The sequence below is a fragment of the Mus caroli genome, unplaced genomic scaffold, assembly GCF_978045245.1.
Source record: "Mus caroli unplaced genomic scaffold, Mus_caroli_1 scaffold_12, whole genome shotgun sequence".
Classification (NCBI taxonomy): domain Eukaryota; kingdom Metazoa; phylum Chordata; class Mammalia; order Rodentia; family Muridae; genus Mus; species Mus caroli.
The window spans coordinates 59,683,415-59,697,465 of NW_028227267.1; the positions used below are offsets into that span (position 1 = coordinate 59,683,415).

The 14,051-nt window shown below is 45.9% G+C and overlaps 1 protein-coding gene across 1 annotated transcript; it reads right to left on the minus strand.

Moving 5' to 3' along the window:
* Positions 1-5,929: 5,929 nt before the first annotated feature.
* Positions 5,930-13,835, minus strand: LOC110309767 (L-threonine 3-dehydrogenase, mitochondrial). The gene is made up of 8 exons (XM_021182499.2): positions 13,652-13,835; positions 11,260-11,302; positions 10,579-10,649; positions 9,621-9,770; positions 9,345-9,517; positions 7,801-7,891; positions 7,186-7,455; positions 5,930-6,273 (listed from the first exon to the last, which is right to left on the minus strand). Exons 1-8 carry the CDS (start codon positions 13,833-13,835, stop codon positions 6,134-6,136), a joined length of 1,122 nt encoding a protein of 373 aa, XP_021038158.1. The 3' UTR covers positions 5,930-6,133.
* Positions 13,836-14,051: the final 216 nt, after the last annotated feature.

Sequence of the window (14,051 nt, forward strand, 5' to 3'; positions counted from 1 at the left end):
CTATTGCTATGTTAAAACACTACGACCAAGGCAACTTAGAAGGAAGGGTTTATTTTGGGCTGACAGTTTCAGGGGAGAAAGAGTCCATCATGGTGGGGCAGCATGGCAGCAAGCATGTTGGCTAGAGCAGCCGCTGAGAGCTCACATCTCAAACAGCAAACAAGAAGCAGAGAGCATGCTGGGAACGACACCAGTCCTTTGAAACCTTAAAGCCCACTGTGTTAGTCAGGGTTCTTCAGAGTCACAGAACATATGGAATGAATCTATTTATATAAAAGGAATCTGTTGGAATGACTTACAGGCTGCAGTCCAATTAACACAACAATGGGCAGCTGTGAATGAGAAGTCCAAGGCTCTAGTAGTTGCTCAACCCCGTGGGGCTGGGTGTTCTAGCTGCTCTTCTGTATAAATTGGAATCCTGAAGAAGTAGGCTCCAACAGATGTGCTGGCAAGCAAGTGCAAGTGGATGAAGAAGAACAAATCCTTCCTTCTTCCACTGTCTTTATGTAGGTTTCCAGCAGAAGGTATGGCCTAGATTAAAGGTATGCTTCATTGATTAAAAGTGTGTGTCAGTCTGGATTAAGAGCATGTGTCATCGTACTTCAAGATCTGAATCAAAAGCTTGTGTCTTCCAACCTGAAGATCTGGGTTACAGTTGCACCCTCCATTTTTGGATTGTAGTTCTTTCCAGATATAGTCAAGTTGACAACCAAGAATAGGTATCACAATCCACCCCTTAACAACTTGACACAAATCATAGCTCATGTCCAAATGAAAACAATAGCCAGGTCATAAATATGCCTAACATTCAGAAATGGAGGGAACAACTGTGATTCGGATCTTGAGACATGGAAGACGCAGGGTCTTGACATGAGATGACACATGCTTTTGATCCCAATCTTGAGGCATAGAAGCCATGAAAAGCTTAGGTCTAGACAAAATAGTACATTCCTTTAATCCCAGGAAACCAAGGCAAGCAGATCTCTGAGTTCAAGGCAATCCTGGGACAGAGCAAGTCCCAAATTCAGGCATGGTGGTACACACCTTTAATATGTGCCATATCTTCTGCTGGAGACCTACATAAGGACAATGGAAAAAGGAAGGCTCACCCTTCTTTGCCTGCTTGCACTTACTCACCAGCACATCTGTTAGAACCTACTTCTTCAGGATCCCAGCTTATATAGCGACCAGCTAGAGCAACTGGCCTCATGAGACCAGCAAGTTCTAAATTCTTGGATTTCTCATTCACGGCTGCCCATTGTTGGGTTGGTTGGACTTCAGCCTATAAGTCATTACAATAATTTCCCTTAATATAAAGAGACATTCCATAAGTTCTGTGACTCTAGAGAACTCTGACTAAGACAAAAGACCATTCTATCTTTCGATCAGGCCAGCTGCTTCAGGATGGTGGGGAACATGGCAAGACCAGTGGATTCCATGATCTGGGCCCACTGCTGCACTTCTCTAGCTGTGAGATGAGTTCCTTGATAGTAGCAGTACTGTGTGGAATACCATGATAGTGGAGAAGGCATTCTGTAAGTCTATAGACGGTGGTTTGGGCAGAAGAGGAACGGCATGAAGGAAAGGCAAATCCATAACCAGAATAAGTATCAATGACAGAAGAAGTGGTCTAATGTAGTCAACCTGCTACCAGGTTGCTAGCTGGTCACCCCTGGGAATGGTGCCATGTCTGGGGCTCAGTGTTAGTCACTGATGTCACAGATCTGGCATTCAGCAGCATCCGTAGCCAGGCCAGCCTTGGTGAGTGAAAGTTCATGTTGTTGAGCCCATGCATAACCCCCAGCTCTGCCATCCTGGACACTTTATTACACTTCTGCATCACTATTCATCATCAAACCAAGCCAGTAGCAACATTCCCCCATGGCCTTTGCATCAGCTCCTGCCTCCAAGTTCCTGTCCTGACATCCTTTGGTGATGAACATTGAGTGATGTGGAAGTGTGAGCTTAATAAACCCCTTTTTTCCCAACTTGCCTTTTGGTCCTGGAGCTTCATCGCAGCAGTAGAAACCTTGACTAACACACCAGCCCACAGTTACACACCTCCTCCAAGGTCATATCTCCTAATTCTACCCAAGTAATCTCACCAACTGGGGACCAAGCATTGGAACATCTGAACCTATGGGAACCATTCTCATTCAAACGACCACAGGTGCTAATAATACTTCGGCTAATTAGGCTACTTAGTTATTATGTGGGGAGGAATTCTTAGTCTTTTTTGTTGTTGTTTTTGTTTTTTGTTTTGTTTTGTTTTTTTCGAGACAGAGTTTCTCTGTGTAGCCCTGGCTGTCCTGGAACTCACTCTGTAGACCAGTCTGGCCTCGAACTCAGAAATCCACCTGCCTCTGCCTCCCAAGTGCTGGGATTAAAGGCATGTGCCACCACGCCTGGCGGAATTCTTAGTCTTAATAATTATAAAAATCAATACATTGACCAACTCTGAAAAGTATATCGAAGGTGCTATATATCCTGCAGTATCAACTATCCAGTCAAGATTTAGTGCTTTATGTAAAAACCAACAAGTACGCCATCTCATTACTACACAAATTTGCTTTCATCTTCAATCTATCTGTGGGAAAATTACATGTATACAAAAGATTCACTTGAAATAGATCTCTTCGTGGTGTACAATGAGCAAACATTTGATAGACATGAGCACTTCAGATACCTATATACTCAGGCTCACACAAAATAAGTTTTGAGTGGTAGAAAATGTTGGAGAAGCGGGACCCAGCAAAGGGCCGGAAATGAGGAGCGCTGTCCACAGCTGTGGTCCTGATATAGCGATTCTTGCAGATAGGAGCCAATGGGAGTGGCTCCTGGACAGAGTTCCCTGCATTTGTGAATGGTAACTGCACTTTCTAAGCAGTGTAGGGAGCAGTCTGCCTCCCTGTTACATCTTTCACCCCTGCTCCTTATTACTTCTGTTACTCATGTCACCAACCCAGCACTTTTTTGAGCAGCTGCGAGAGAAGCGTTTCTCTGCTGCCCTTATTCTCACTGTCCTGATAACTCCGGCAGAATGACCTTGCCTGCTTAATGTGCTTTAGAGTGTAAAGCATGAATTTGTACCCTAGTAGTAATAAGATAAGTCACTGGAAATAACAGTTCCCTCCTAAATCAGTTTCTGGGCTGTGACCACACTAAAGAGAGCACAATTTTAATCCCAGCACCCGGGAGGCAGAGGCAGGCAGATTGCTGAGTTCGAGGTCAGCCTAATCTATAGAGAGAGTTTCAAGACAGCCAGGAATACACAGAGAGAGACTGTCTCAAACAAACTAACAGCCAAAACTAAAAATAACAAAACAAAGAAGCAATAAATATTTTTTGAAATAGAAAAGAAAAATAAACATGCAATGTACACAGTATGTTTATGCTGTGCAGATCTTTCATGAAAGCATGCAGGTAAATATCTCATGAAAAGCTTCCTGTCAGTACTTTGTTTTACGTGTAATGGTTTGTATATGCTCGGCCCAGGAAGTGGCACTGTTAGGTATGGACCTATTGGAGTGGGTGTGGCCTTGTTGGAGTAGGTGTGTCACTGTGGGTGTGGGCTTTAATACACTCATCCTAGTTGCTTGGAAGTCAATATTCTGCTAGTAGCCTTCAGATGAAGGTGTAGAACTCTCAGCTCTGCCTGTACCATGTCTGCTGCCATGTTCCCACATTGCTGATAATGGACTGAACCTCTGAACCTGTAAGCCAATCCCAGTTAAATGTTGTCCTTTATAAGGTGTACTGGCTATTTTTGTGTCAACTTGACACAGCTGAGTTATCACAGAGAAAGGAGCTTCAGTTGAGGAAATGCCTCCATGAGATCCAACTGTAAGGCATTTTCTCAATTAGTGATCAAGGGGGAAAGGCCCCTGTGGGTGGGACCATCCCTGGGTTGGTATCTTGGGTTCTATAAGAGAGTAGGCTGAGCAAGCCAGGGGAGGCAAGCCAGTAAACAACATCCCTCCATGGCCTCTGCATCAGCTCCTGCTTCCTGACCTGTTTGAGTTCCAGTCCTGACTTCCTTGGTGATAAACAGCAGTATGGAAGTGTAAGCCGAATAAACCCTTTCCTCCCCAACTTGCTTCTTGGTCATGATGTTTGTGCAGGAATAGAAACCCTGACTAAAACATAAGGGTTTCCTTAGTCATGGTGTTTGTTCACAGCAGTAGAACCCTAACTAAAATAGTAAGTTCTTTAAATTTATTTGGTAAGCTTATCATGATGGGGATGGGGTGGAGAGGCAGCATTCCTTACAGGGCTTAGACTTAGCTGGATGGGTGTAAAGCTGTGTCCTTCAAGTTCCAGAAAGAGATGTTGGCCATTTAAGACAATAGAAGTTAGCCGGGCGTGGTGGCGCACGCCTTTAGTCCCAGCACTCGGGAGGCAGAGGCAGGCGGATTTCTGAGTTCGAGGCCAGCCTGGTCTACAAAGTGAGTTCCAGGACAGCCAGGGCTACACAGAGAAACCCTGTCTCGAAAAACCAAAAAAAAAAAAAAAAAAAAAAAAAAGACAATAGAAGTTGCATGTATTTCCAACCATATTTCTTACAGTTTTGTTTATGACAGTTAAGGGCTGTAAGACCAAATGTCCTTAATAATGGGGCCTGTAAATATTTCTGTACAGCCAGGCAGTGATGAGCATTAGAGCCGTTAAATAAACAGATGGGGCTGGAAATGTGCCTTGGTGGTAGAATATTTGCCTGCTTTGCCTAAGCCCTGAGTTCCAACCCCAACATCACACAGATAATTGTAACCATGTCATGGTTACCTGTGCAGAGCTCGAGAAGTAATTTTCACTGTATTTATCCACTTGTGCTGCTTGAGTTTTACCATGCACATAGATTTCTAAAATCACACGTGAACTTCATACTTATACCTTCCTACACAATCATGATCACTTGCTCTTAACCTGTTAGGTGACTCCAAAAGTTGCTTTAATATGAAATGTGAACTTAAACTTTGAGCAACATTCATGAAACAGGTTAACAATTCCAACTACATCCCGCGCATGCTGAGATAATCAGAACCCCCTTCCAGAGACACGGGAGGACAGAAGTTGCTTCGGAGGGAGGGGACTTACATATGGGTTTCTCTATTGTTATTAAGACTGCAACTTTGGCTGGGCGTGGTGGTGCACGCCTTTACTCCCAGCACTTGAGAGGCAAAGGCAGGCAGATTTCTTGAGTTCAAGGCTAGCCTGGTCTACAGAGTGAGTTCCAGGACAGCCAGGGCTAAACAGAGAAACCCTGTGTCAAAAAAAAAGACTGCAACTTTAATGTACTGGAAAACAACATAAATTAATTTTTGGTTTTATTTATTTTCACAAGTATGAGTATTTGCCTGTGTGTAAAATTTATGTATCATGTACATGTAAGCATGTACTAGTGCTTACAGAGATCAGAAAAGGGTGTCATGTCCCCTGGGACTGGAGCTACAGAAGGTTATAAGCCACCAATCAGATGCTGGGAACTGAACTCAGGTCTTCTACAAGAGCAGCAAGGGTTCCTAAGTGGTGAGCCTTTTCTCCAGACCCCAAATCAAGAATTTTAAGTCTGAGGGGGTGAAGCCCAGAAACTTGCGTCTTCAAACAACCTGAGGTTACCGATATCATCAGGCCAGGGAATTAAAGTCCCATAGACATCACTGAGATTTCTAGCAGTCCCCAAATGGAACCAGAATCCATTTAAGCCCCTTCCCCTTTATCAACTGCATCACCTTTCACATTCTTAAACACCTGGATAAATCCTAAGTAAAACGCAAGTTGCAAGCGATCATTTTTTGAATTAGTATCCCAGTCTTAAACATGAAGAACAGCTTTGAAAACCCTAACATGTAATCTTTGGTCTCTGGGCAAGAGAATAAGTCTCACGAGAGATACTTAAATTGAATTTAATTAAATATAAATGCTGCAGATCCCGAGAGATAGCCACCACCACTCAGGACTTCATTTCTCTGGCCTTTGTGCTTGGACCAATTTAGGCACAGGCCAAAGGCAGTGTGTAAAGGAACTCCAACCCCACCCAGCCGTCCCCTGGGAGAGGCTAGAATTCAGTCTGGCTCTCCGACTTAGAGACTGCCATGGGCCCTGCACTTTGAGGACACTGGGCCGCTCCTCTTCTTTAGTTCACTTGGGCAACTCTGGTGCTGACGCCGTGGAAGTTGAGCATCGTAGCCACCAACTCTGGAAGATCAAAGTCATGCTTCCAGCCCCAGTCCTTCCGAGCATTGCTGTCATCTAGAATCATGGGCCAGCTCTCCGCTGGGGAAAGACATGGGAGAGAACACTGGCTTATTCAGGCTCTGGATTTGTGAATGGTTAGGCAAATTTTATGTGAAGGGAGAGAGGGACTCCTCTCGTCTTGGACTGGAGCAGAACTATAGTACACACAAGGCCACCTAATCTGAAGACACGGGGTGAAGGGACTCTGGCCTGGTGAGCCTGGCTCTGGCAGGCCTTGCCCTTCTCTCTATGTTACTAAAGCTAGCCACCAAGATCTATTCCCTTATTTGGCCAATTCCTCCTTGTTAAGGATGATTACCGAGGTCCAGCTATCAAAGTTCAGAAGTCCAGCAATCAGAAGCCACCCTTAGCTCACCCAATTAAAGTTAAACACCTCAACCCTAATATGGAGTTTCACGTTTTACCCTTATAAACCACCATCTTACAATGTGCCATGTGTGTCTCCTCTTTATCCAGAGGCAAACCTTTGTCCTCTGGAGAAAACACCTTTTATAACTCTCCCTTGCTCATTTTCTCTCCTCTCCCTTGTTCCATTCACCCTATCCCTCTATCTCCTGTCTTTGTCCCTTATCCCTGCCCTCTGTCCTTCTAGGGCAAATCTCCTTTGTGCTGAGAACTTGGTCTTGGGGGTCCTGAGCGGATTCTTTCCCTTTCACTGGGCACCTGCACTGGGGTTTCATGTTATTAAACCCCCCAGAGCATTGAAAAGGGACATTCTTTATCCAGAAGGGTGTTACAGACCATAGGTAATGGTGAAATGGGTCGGACTGTCTCCTGAGCTGGAACCTTTCTCCCGAGGACCCGTTTCCCACACGGAAGCATCTGCGGATGGACCACCGCAGCTCCTCAGCCTTAAAGCCTCCCCACTAGGCTGGCGCGAGTACTCACGAACACTGTATGGAGCTGGAGTGGACTGGTGTGCGGGCTCACCTATGGCCTGTCGGAGGGGATCCACGCAGTAGGTGATCTGGAAGTCAGGCGCGTGCTTGCGGAGCGCCTGGGCCAGCTCTTCGGGGGTGAAGCTCATGGCGCCTATGTTGTAGGTTCTCATGGACAGGCGCTCGGCAGGGGCTTCCATGACCTCCAGGGTGGCCCTGAGGCAGTCACTGATGTACATCATAGGGAGCCTGGTGCCGGCCTCGAGGTTGCACTCGAATGTGCCGTTCTTTGCTGCAGCGTGGAAAATCTGGACGGCGTAGTCTAAAAGAGAATCCCGGCCCGTGGGTTTTCTCAGCAGGAGGGAGGCGGGTCAGGACTGAGATGCCAGTTCTCCCGTCCTCTTAATACAGAACCTCTTTAGACTACTAAAAAATGTTAAGTTCCCAAGATCTGAATAGATAGACTACATTAAGATTTACTGTTATGTACAGGTAAATGAGAAAAACGTTTTTAGTTGCTGCATTTTGTGGGGGCAGGGAGATAAAAACACTCCCTACTTTCCCGTCTCTCTTGAAATACAAGGAAGCTAAGGCAGTTTGTGGACTAAGCAGGGCCTCCCTGAAACAAGAGAAATTAAAAATGAAGGAGACTGGAGATTTCACTTACCAGTTGTACCTCCTCCAGGCTGGGAATCTGCAGAAATGATTCCAGGATATCGCAGGCACCGGAAATCTAACCCGTACCGGTAATAATAGTACTAAGAAAAAAGAAAGAGCTGACTAAAGAAACGATAACCCCGTAGACCAGATAAAACAAAAATAGCTTTTTCCTAAAATATCATCTCATGCAGTTTAAGTCTTCCTCAAGAGAATAAGCATTTGGGGCCCGGAGGGTGGATCAGTGGATAAAGGCACCTGCCACACAGCCTGGTGACTAAGTTGGGTCCTCAGAATCAACATAAAAATGGAATGAGACTCCATGGTTGTCCTCTGACCTCCACACACGCTGTGGCACATCTGTGTGTAGATATATACACATAAAGGGCACAAACACGATTTTAAAAAGAAAGAAAATGGAATTTTTCAGAATTTCTACGTTTTTCACTTTTGTTTAATAACACTCATTTTTTTTATCGTTTAAGAATCACCATCTTGGTGCTACATTAACATTACAAATGATGGAGCAGCCTGCAGGTGGCGCTCCTGCTCCCTGCCATGAGTAAGACAGGCTTGCTTGCTTCCCTGCAAGAAGGGAGTTTGATGTACAGTGCCTACAAGACCGGGGCACGGATTACTACAGTGTGCTAAAGTCAGAATAAAAGTGTGGTTGAAGTTTTCCACAGTAGAAAGTTTCTGGACTGGAGAGATGACTCAGTTGGTAGAGTGCTTCTGGCACAAGCATGAAGAACAGTTAGATTCTCTAGAACCCATTTAAGAAAGTAGGGCACACCGCCGGGCGTGGTGGCACACGCCTTTAATCCCAGCACTTGGGAGGCAGAGGCAGGTGGATTTCTGAGTTCGAGGCCAGCCTGGTCTACAGAGTGAGTTCCAGGACAGCCAGGGCTATACAGAGAAACCCTGTCTCAAAAAACAAACAAAAAAAAAAAAAAAAAAAAAAAAAAAAGAAAGAAAGTAGGGCACAAAGTGCGAGACTGTTATCTAGCACTAAGGAAGTGAGACAGGATCCCAAAGGCTCGATGCCTGTAATCCTAGCCTACTTGTTCCAAGTTCCAGTAAGAGACCCTGTCTCAAAATTTAAGGTGGAGAGGAATTGAGAAAGATACCCAACTTCTGTCCCCCCCCCCCACATGAGTACATACACTTGTTTATTCCCCACATATATTCCCTCCCTCCTAACCCCTCTCTGTCTCTGTCTCTCTCTCTCTCATACAGAAAGTTTTAACATTCCCACCAGTAACCCCAGTGTTGAGAGCCTTACAAATGAGATAGATAGCAAGCACAGACAGGAGCAGTTTCAAGGCCAGAGTGTCCATAAGTGCCATGTGACTACCATGGCTGTGGACAAGGAGCAACCTATAGCTAAGTGGTTCTTCAGTATCTCCAAGCGTCTTGCCACTTGACAAACACACCAGTGAGGTAAGCATCTCTGGGGTGCAAATGTTCCCTCAAAATGAAGTAGGAAGTGCCTGAGGCAGAAAGAATGAGGCCAGACACACAGAATCTTGAGCAATCTTGCCAAGAAACACTTACTTCTCCCATGAGCTCCGTGTGGACCTTGGATACCCCATAGATGGTCCTAGGCCTTTGAATACAGAGATCGGGTGCAGGGTTCCGGGGAGAGGTAGGTCCAAAGGCTCCAATCGTGCTGGGCACAAACAATCTCACGTTGTATTCAGTTGCAACATCTAGAACGTTATGCAGTCCTGAAATAAATAGACACTATGAAAATCTGAAAAGAAAAAAAAAAAAACTTCTTACCAAGAGCTGGAACAACTGGCCCCCACTGAGCCAGTGCCAACCACTCACCAGTTATATTCACATCTCTGGCCAAGGACACATTTGCCTCTCCCACGGCACTCAGCAGGGCACTGTAGTGAAACAGCCAGTTGATACGGTGGTTCACCACGATCTCACGGAGGCTCTTGTAATCCAAGACGTTGGTATAAACAAACGGGCCTGTAATCACAGAGTGACAGAGGCCGCGTGCAATGAAGAGCTGAATGGATCCCCTGTTGCCAGCCTCTGACTTGAGAAAATCTCATACCCATTTTCTCTCACCCCTCCCCCCAACCTTCCCCCCAACCTTCCCCCCCAACCTTCCTAGAGCAGAACCTAGTTAGGTAGCCTAGGCTGGATTGCAACTTTGTGGTCCTTCTGTGCTAGCCTTCTGAGCACTGGGTTAACAGCCATGCTCCATCTCCCATGTCTGCTTTCTTGGAATTCATTGTTGTTGTTGTTGTTAATGGTGATGGTTGTGGTGGTGTGTGAATCCCACCCATAGGTGGTGCCCATAGGAGCTAGAAGAAGATGCTGAAGTTATTGGTGGTGAGTGTTTGTGAGTGCGTGTACCTGTGGAGCCTTAAAGAGAGTTTTGAATCCTCTAGGTGGTTGAGACCCACCTGATGTGAGTGCTGGGAACCAAACTTGAGTCCTCTGAAAGAGCTTTGAACCACTGAGCCATCTCCCCTCTCCATATTCCTCAAGCTCTTTCCCTCATCAGATAACTTAATTTTTGTTTGTGGGCTCTCTAAGTCAGTCAGCCAAAAACTCAAAAGATATGGAATCAAAAATTTTAGTTCAAAGACATTATTTTAAGTAATGTCAAAATATATTACTACAAACTTTGTTGAATATAGCAGCATTGAAAATACACCTTTAAGCCAGGACCCTGCCCAAGTCCCTCTTTGGGTTGCAAGTGGACTCTGTGTACTTCCCCTTTGACAGTATTTGAATAGTAAAACATCAAGGACCATCTATATCTTACCACTGTGGAAGACATGAGCAGGGGGCTTCCTTATGTCTGATAGGATCACATTGTCCTTCCCAAATCGTTTCCTGTAGGGAAAGAAAGCCCGCCCATCCCCAACAAGTCATCAATGTCAAGGATACAAGTCTTAGGTAACTGATTGTTTCAAATAAACACTGTAACTTCTGGGTACCGTTCCTTCCTCGGTACCATTGTCACATGCCCCTCAGCTTTAACTCCCTGGGTTCACACCTCCTTTTCTTCCCACACCCTGTTCTCTCCTTCTGTCCCCTCCCCTACTGTACCACCACCAATGCTATCTCTAGCTCCTCGGCAGCTCCTCCTCTGCTTTATTCTCTCACCCAGCTGTCTTCAACCCCAGAGTACTCCCTTCCAGTTCCTATCAGCACTGGCCCCTGCCCTCTGCTCCTAAACAACTGAAGGGTAGGTAAGTGGTTCATCTGGGGCGATGACTCTCCCAGTGCCTAAGTCAGGACCAAGAGCAAAGAGCTGGTTTGTGCCAAGGAGGCAGGACAAAATGTGTTTTACAGAGCTAATTAGGTGTGATGTTTTAGATGGAAGCAGAAAGAGGCCAGAGGCAAAAGAAAAGACAACTGTACACTCTTAAGAAAAGACAACTGTACACTCTTAAGAAGAGACAACTGTACACTCTTAAGAATTTGATTTTGAAACTCTTACCTCAGGAGGTTGGCAAGTCCTACTCCCAGCTGGCCAAGACCCCCTAGGTGAAGAAGAAAACAGTGAGACCAGACTGTAAATCTGTCCTGAGCATCACAGTGGAATATGACTCCTTCTGTCTGAGTGAGTTGAAGTGGGGTGGGGTTGGGGAGGGTGGGGAGCTGATGCAGATGTTGCAGACTGCTCTCTGCAGCACTGCACTACACTCAGAACATAGATAGGCTAACCACTGCTCATGATGGAGTTGCTGTCAATGCAGGTGAGAGTTTTGGAGGTGCCCAAGAGGAAGAGGGAAGCAAGGACACAAGAAAGTAGCATTCATGCAGGGCCCAGCTCCAAAGACGAGAATGCAAGGAACCATATGACAAAAGGACAGGTGGTGACAAGCTGGTGTGGTAGTACACACCCTTTAATCCCAGCCCTTGGGAGGCAGAGGAAGGTGGATCTCTCGAGTTCAAGGCTAGCCTGGGACAGCCAAAGCTTCATAGTAGACAGATCCTGCCCCCAAAATAAAATAAAATAAAATCAGTGAGGAGCCACTAATAAAGAAATGATACTAGTATCATTCCTGCCTAATTTAGAGGCTGGAACCAGGGGCTAGGAACACATTTGGAGGAGGACAACTGTAAAATTCAGGCGAGACACTTACATGGCAGGAAGATAGAGCCGTGAGACTCCCTGCCAGTTAACACAGGGCTGAAACCCAGGGGCCCTAGAGATGTCTGGAGACAGAGAATGAAAGAAACCCACAGAGAGCAGGTTAGGAAAGGAGTGAAAACATGGCAGAGAAGGGAGAAATAGAATGTGTCAATCAAATGAGAGGTTGCCTTGGGCTGATTGGAAGCACGGTCAGTGACAACACAGAGTTTGTAGTGAAGAGGGGGTGAGCCAGGCACTGGATGCAACAAGAAGCTTGGGCAGTGCTTATATCAAGTTTTGTTTCCAGCACACAAAAGTACAGTAACAGTTTGTGATGGGTAATTCTGAGCTTAGGCTGGGGACTCTGGCCAAGGAAAGATGTGCCTACAAGAAAGATGTGTATCCTTCCTGTCCAGTCAGCTTTGCTGCCCTGACCTATTATGTACAATATGGAAGGAAACCAAGTTCCAGGGCAGCTATTTGGCCCTTACGCACATTCAGAAAACACAATTTTGTTAGGGAAAGCAAACACAGGCAACAGTTATGAGGAAGGGAAGCTAAAGATGGAAGATGTCAGCTAGAGTCACACCATTGTTCAGGAAGGTCAGCTAGATCCTCCAGTTTAGTTGAACTGTTAATTCCTGAAGCTGGGAGACTAGGTGTTAGACTGGCTCCCTGGTATGCAGACAGAAAGGGAGAGAAGATGTAAGCAGGTAACAAAGATGGTGAATTTTCAAGATGGCTGGCTTCTTCCTCCCCTTCCTGACCCCAGACAAAAGCTCTAGAGGCTTAAAACAAAGGCCTTGTGGGCTTTTCTTCCACCAATAGGGCCCTTGAAGATGGCTCAACAAGCTCAAGGCCAGATCAGGACATAGTTATACAACAGTTGTGGGCCAGCCAGGCAGTCTTTCTTTAAACTGGCCAACCCCAAATTAGGGAAGGAAACTCTTGAGAGTCTTTAAGATCCCCAGCCCTCGGGCTAAGAGACCAGCCTTTTGGCTAGTTCCCCTCCTGGTGTCCCCCTGCTTTGCAGGCAAGTCCTTCTCTGTGTGCCTGACCTATATGTATCTCCTCACCCCTAACAAAAGCCTGTCTTCAGCTATTGCTTCTATCTGCTGGTTGAGATTTCTCTGCTGCTACCTGTAGAGCTCGAGAATTTTCCTGCCCTTTAATTCTTTAACTGGATGAGAAAGCTAACCCCATCAAGACCTCTAGATGGTAACAAAACTACAATAATTTGGCTTCAGGACTAAAGTAACTTGTTTTTCTGTTTGGTTCCTGCCCTCCTCATCCTCATAGGTAATTAAGAGACATCTCAACAGTGGACTTACTACAGGCTACTCATCAAGTACATGACATAGACTCATTCCCATCCCCTGAAACCTGGAGGGAGACTCCCACTGTGCCATTTATGTCTGAACTTTCTTGGGAGTTCTATGCTGCTGTCTCCCCCTCTATAGTGTTAATAATTTTTCTGATAAATCTCTTACCCCAAAAGAACAAACCCCTTGAATCCAAACCCAGGACTTTTTTTAGAAAGGCTGTGTCTGATCAGAAAAGGGTTGCCACCCCAGTTTAAAGTTCTTTATGATGATATGCCTCACTCAGAGACCCTTTCTGCAGTGCGAACATCAAATCCAGCTCCGGTGTTCATCGTAGCCTGCTCTAATATAGCACAGCACACTCTCTGTCACCAAGAAGCAACTCAGAGAAAGCAAGGCTCATCCCACAAACGAGGAGGAGAGAAACCAACCTGTGATCAAGACCCGAGGAGGCTCAGCTTCCGAGATCGAGGTGGAGTGGAAGTTGGCATTGGCTGGGATCCGGTGCTGGGAGGTGCCTAGAAACTGCAAGGGCAAGACAAGCTTCTGGCAGCTAGAGGCTTTGCTCTGTGCAGTCCCATTGACCACCAGTTTTAGCATCCCAAGGAATAGCATCTGTTCTTCTGATACCCTGGGAGCAAGGAAGGGTGGAGCCCATTACTAACTTTACATCCCTTTGGTTCCTGGAAACAAGCTACCCCAGAAATCCTACTTACAGGAGCAACACCTTCTTTTGTGATTCAGGAATGCATCAGCATTAACCACTGACTTCCCCAAAGGAAGCCAGTCATGTGCCAGCTTTGAGCCAGGGCCAGTGACAAAGGATAAATG

What these genes read in the sequence shown, in the direction of transcription:
- LOC110309767 (XM_021182499.2), bottom strand. Translation starts at nt 13,835, where the DNA reads ATGCTATTCCTTGGGATGCTAAAACTGGTGGTCAATGGGACTGCACAG. An exon ending in ACACGGAGCTCATGGGAGAA is followed by an intron (nt 7,892 to 9,344) that starts GTAAGTGTTTCT and finishes CTTTTTTCTTAG; the next exon opens with TACTATTATTACCGGTACGG. An exon ending in GCCTGGAGGAGGTACAACTG is followed by an intron (nt 7,456 to 7,800) that starts GTAAGTGAAATC and finishes ATTCTCTTTTAG; the next exon opens with ACTACGCCGTCCAGATTTTC.